Source organism: Lathyrus oleraceus, chromosome 4, assembly GCF_024323335.1.
Source record: "Lathyrus oleraceus cultivar Zhongwan6 chromosome 4, CAAS_Psat_ZW6_1.0, whole genome shotgun sequence".
Lineage (NCBI taxonomy): Eukaryota > Viridiplantae > Streptophyta > Magnoliopsida > Fabales > Fabaceae > Lathyrus > Lathyrus oleraceus.
The window spans coordinates 496,974,699-496,980,698 of record NC_066582.1 but is presented as its reverse complement, the minus strand read 5'-3'; the positions used below and the strand labels follow the sequence as shown (position 1 = coordinate 496,980,698).

General features: G+C 27.5%; 1 protein-coding gene across 1 annotated transcript; it reads right to left on the bottom strand.

Annotated features, from left to right (window-relative positions):
* Window positions 1–315: 315 nt before the first annotated feature.
* On the bottom strand, window positions 316–2,027 carry LOC127135700 (hydroquinone glucosyltransferase). The gene has a single exon (XM_051062346.1). The coding sequence runs from the start codon at window positions 1,980–1,982 to the stop codon at window positions 546–548; it is 1,437 nt and encodes a 478-aa protein (XP_050918303.1). The 5' UTR covers window positions 1,983–2,027; the 3' UTR covers window positions 316–545.
* Window positions 2,028–6,000: the final 3,973 nt, after the last annotated feature.

Below are 6,000 nucleotides of genomic sequence, written 5' to 3'. Positions count from 1 at the left end.
CCTAAATACGCTGGCTATGACTTTGAATTACTTTATTTTATTTTAAGCTTCACCGGAATTATTTCTATGATCAATTTTAAAAATCAAAATTATCCCAATTGAATAACATTAGACTTACTTAAATTAGATAAACCTTTTAATCAAATTCAACCAGACTATTTCATGCTTTAAAAAAATCTTTAAAGTCGTATTGGGATACACCACTTAATATTCAAATAAAATTGAATCAACAAACAAATTGACAGTTGTTTTGCACCAATCTTCTCCTTTCTCTGATGAATGACTTTAATTTCAAAGTTATTTCTGTTCCAAACGATCCCATGTCAATCATAATACCATACTTTTCAATGTTCCTTGCAAAAGTATCTCACATTTTTCAAGTAGTGCTTTGTAATAATTTCAAAAAACTAAAGGAGAATCTATTTGTTTATTCATACAAAAGTTAAAGTTTAACCAAGCTAAGAAACACAAATGACATACAAATATGCATAGAGAGTAAATATCAAAATTATGAGATTTTGATTATTATGAAACTAATTTTCATTTTAGACTTTCACATTGGTCCATTTTGTGACCAATTGAGAAATGGTGGCTATGGAAGATCCATCAACTTCTATTGCAGCAGAAGCAGCATCTTGTAGGATTCTCATCCTTTGAAGAATCTCAATCCCTTCATCTCCTTCCATTAACCTCTTCAACACATTCACAATTTCACCTTTTTCCACAACACCACTCACATTATCAATCTTTGGCCTTATAGCAATTTTAATCCCATTAGCTAGAATGGTTGCAACCATTTTCTGCTCAGCAAAGAGTGGCCAAGCAATTATTGGCACCCCATTCACAACACACTCAAGTGTTGAAAACCAACCACATTGTGTAACAAATCCACCAATTGCTTTGTGACTAAGAATCTCAACTTGTGGTGCCCAATTTGAAACCAAAAAACCTTGCTTTTGTGTTCTTTCTATAAACCCTTTTGGTAAAAAACACAAAGGATCTTTTTGCTCTAAGGAATTAGGTTTAGAAACAGCAAAATAATTAGCAGTTGCTATATCATTTGGTTCTCTCACAACCCATAGAAACTTTTGAGAACTCAATTCCAACCCTAATGCTAACTCATTCATTTGGTTTTGAGAAATTGTTCCTCCACTACCAAATGAAACAAAAACCACAGAATTTGGTTTTTGTTCATTTAACCATGATAAACATTGTGACTCATTTTGATTATCGTCACTATTTTTTTGCATGATTGGCCCAACCATGTAAACAGGAGGGTGAGAACCATTAATGCTTCCTTCATTCATGGCTTCAACTGCTTTTGATTCCAATTCTACAAAGCTATTGACTAAAATACCGTCGCAAAGATTTATCCCTTTCGATCGGAGAAGAAAATGGTTGTAAGATTCACTAGTCCTATCTTGAAATGAAGATGGAAGATCAGTTCCTTGAATAGGTACACAGCCGGGGATTTTGATCGGTTCTTGGAAGTCTCTGAATTCACCGGAAATTGTTTCATCTAGAACTTTTGAATGAAAACAAAGAGATAGCACTGTGGCTGATGAAGGAAAAAAAGTGTAAGACAAAATGTTGAGTTTTTTGGCAAATGAGAAAACTTCATAAGCAAAATAATCAGCTACTATAGCAACTAGTTTTGATGTTTTTGTTGTTGAAGTTATTGAGTTCAATGCATCAAGGATTAATGGCATAGCAAGAGACATAGCAAGAGGTAGTTTGAGTGTAGGGACAGTTTCTTGAGGCAAGTTGATTGGGGGAAGAACAACGGTATCTACGTTGAGAGATGAAAGAGAAAGAGTTATGGATTTGGAAGCATTGGAAAGTGATTCTAGTACAGGAATGATTAAGGTGATGTGAAACTTGTTAGGATGAAGATGAAAGAGTTTCTTGATGAAGTTTGAAATTGCTATTTGATGGCTAACAATGGGAACTGAAACTACTGCAATGTGTGTTTTTCTCTCCATGGAAATTTGTTTAGTTTAGGGTTCGATTTGTGTTAGTGTGATGTTGTTAATTAAATAACACATGAACATGAAATGGCTAGATCTAAAGTTGTATAGATGATAATATAAAAAAATTGTACTAATCGAGGTTTTAGGTTTTTATATTATGAAATTAGTATTTCAAGAATGTAAAACAATTATTGAATTTTTTATTATATGAGTAAAGAACTGGAAACATGTTACAAGTGCACCATGGGGACCTTCAATATTAAGATTCCTCAATGTTATTTCATCTAATTAAGGTGGACCTTGGAAGGTGGATGGAATTTCAATATTATAATTTTCACAATACTATTTCAGCCAAGGTTGATCTCTAGAGATGGATGTGGATCTTTAGAGATGGATGGAGAGGATGCCGGAAAATCTTAGATTCGAATATCGCTAGCTACAAACAAATGGATCTTGTCCGAGTGTATATAGAGTTGGACTTGAGACTAGTAGGTCCAATTAATGAGTTTTGGCCGAATCTAGAACACTATTAATTAGTTTTATTAAGAAAGTTTATTTGGTAATTGTGAAGAAACATCCAATACAGAATCGTATATTCGAATCCGGGACATCTCACTTGTTCACTTTTGATTATTACAAGAATTTATGTTTTTTTTCCTCTTATATCTTATCTGGTGAAGATATTATCATTTATTTTCTAATTAAATATTTTTAAAAAGGAGACATGACACTACATGGTGAAGATATTATCTTTTATTTTTTAATTAAATATTTTTAAAAAGGAGACATGACACTACAAAAAAATTGTATATAGCCCCGTAATATTCGCGTCACAACATGAAATATCACTTCACAACACGTTTTTAGCGAAGTGAACTTTCACGTGGCAGGAACACGGGTGACAACTTTGTTGCCACGTAAAAATCACGTCGCAACTTTGTCACGTGAAAATCACTTCACAACACGTTTTTACCTTTATCTGCTATAATTCAAAGTAGCAGAGATGACAGGTAAGGTGACAGTAACTTGCGATATAATTTTCACGTGACAAAGTTGTGAAGTGAAAATCACTTCACAAAATTTTATTTGTTATATTCAAAGAAGCAGGGATGGTATTAGTAACTTGCGACATGATTTTCATGTGACAAAGTTGTGAAGTGAAAATCACTTCACAAAATTTTATCGGTTATATTCAAAAAAGCAGGCATGATAACAATAACGTGCGACGTGTTTTTCACGTGACACAGTTGTAAAGTGAATATCACTTATCAAATTTGTGAAGTGAAATCACTTCACAACTTTATTTTTAAAAAAAGAAAAATTGTTTTATGTTTTAATATATATTAAAATTAAAATATATAATTAATAAAAATATAACATAATATATAATACATATAAGTAATAATGTTATATATATATATATATATATATATATATATATATATATATATATATATATATCTAAAATAAACATTAAACATAACATATAATATATATAATTAATAACCATATTTTTTTTGAAAAAAATTGTTATGTTTAAAAAAAACTATTTCACACCATTTTTTAATTAAATATTATTCTTTTAATATACATAAAATGTAACTATATTCTATTTTACTTTGTTCTAAATATAAATATATAATATATTATATTTTCAATAAATATTTTGTTTAAAAAAACTATTATTCTGTTTTCAAATATATATATATATATATATATATATATATATATATATATATATATATATATATATATATATATATAATATATATATATATATATATATATATATATATATATTGTTTTTTATTATCTACCATAAGAATAAAAATCAAAATATAATATATTTTGTTTTTATTTAAAATAAAAAATATAATATAATAAAAATATAGTATAACAAATAATATATTATAAATATATATTCTGCTTTTTTAAAATATAATATAATATATTATGTTTTTATTATACTTATTTAAAATATAATATAATAGATTACGAAATTAATATATTATTAAAAATAATATTATGAAAAATAATATATTTTAGTAATATATTATGAAAAATAATATTCTGTTTTTAAAAAAACTATTTATAAATAGAATAATAATATATTATGAAAAATGTATTATGAAAAACTTAAATTCTGTTTTTTTTTTAAATTATGTTTAAATATATTAATAACTATATATTTATTTTAGTAATATTCTATTTTAAAAAATATATCCTACATAAAAAATTTACAATAACAACGACCAACAACCCAATATATATGTTTAAATCTAAAAATAAAAAATTAATAAATTTATGAAATACCTCAATGAAGATAAACAAAAACTTGAATCTTGAACCTTGATGCTTGAATTGTGATATATGTTGATGAATCTTGAAGAAAAAAACTAACATTGTTAGTTATGCAATTAAAAAATCAACACAATGTTTAACACATAAAAAACGAAAAAATATATTATATTAAAATACCTTTTGAGAAAGATAATATTGAGGAGAAATTTTGAAGATGAAATATGTTGATGAAATGAATTGAGAGAGGAAATGAGGAAGAGGAAAGGAATTGATAAGAAGAAGGATGAAATTGATTCTGGATGTGAGAGAGAAAAATGGAATTTATATAGTCAATTTAGCAATGTGAATTTCACGTCGCAACCTTGTGAAATGAAATTCACGTCGCAACTCCCCAATGATAAAAATAAATGTGTTAGTCAAACGTCTCACGTCAAGTCAACGTCTCTCATTTAGTTTTTTTAGTTTTTGAATTTCAAGTTGCGACGTTATTTTCACGTCATAACTAAAATTTGAAATTTTCAAATCTCCCCCATATGCGACGTTATTTGCACACATGACTTCTTTTACCTAATTGATTGTACTTTTAAAGTTGCGACGTGATTACCACGTCACAACATGTTGGTTAAATTTTTTTATGTGCTTCTCTGTACACGTCTAACTTCTTTTACTTTTTTATTTTATTTTTAAAGTTGCGACATGATTAACACATCACAATATTTAGTTAAATTTTTTTTTTTATGTTTTTCCCATGTACATGCAGCAGTGTCAATTTTTTAATAATAAAAACATGTTGTCACGTGATATTCACGTCGCAACTTCCTTTTTTTGTCATGTGATTTTCACTTCATTATATCACGTGACTGGAGACAGTTTTTCTTACAGTGTGAGAGATTTAATAATTTAAATTTTAAAATGAATTTTCAATAACTTTTTTTATAAGCAAATTTGATTGATTGAGTAAAAGGGGTATTCTACTCTAACCCATATACAAATGGTTTCAACATAATTTGAGGAAGTCCCATGGACCTTTACACCAATCATAAAATTATCACATCCACTAACTCATACTACTATTTTAATATTTGTTACAACTTCTTCTATTTCACATATCTCGCATCTATTTATATATATTAAATTCAGTTCATCAAACTATCTCGCGACACTTCAACTTCATCTATGCCACATCATTTATTTTCCTATGTGACATCTCTCAAAATTCATCTTAAACTTTCTAAAGGTCAAAACATATTTTTACTCTCTATAAAAGGTTACGGGTTTGAATCCAAGTAAATGCAAAAATCTATTTATATATATTAAATTCAATGCATCAAACTATCTTGCGACACTTCGACTTCATCTATGCCACATCATTTATTTTTCTAGGTGGCATCTCTCAAAATTCATTTTAAACTTTCAAAAGGTCAAAACATATTTTTACTCTCTATAAAAGGTTACGGGTTCGAATCCAAACAAATGCAAAAATACAATTACCAAATATTTGATTATTAACTTTGTTTATTTCAAAAAATATCATATTAATTTACTCACGATAAATTTATTATTACTCCAACTAGATATATTTTTCAAAACTTCTATTTATTTATATATTAGATCCAGTGCATCAAACTATCTTGCGACACTTCAACTTCATCTATGCCACATCATTTATTTTCCTAATGCAAAAATACAATTAACAAATATTTGATTATTAACTTTGTATATTTCAAAA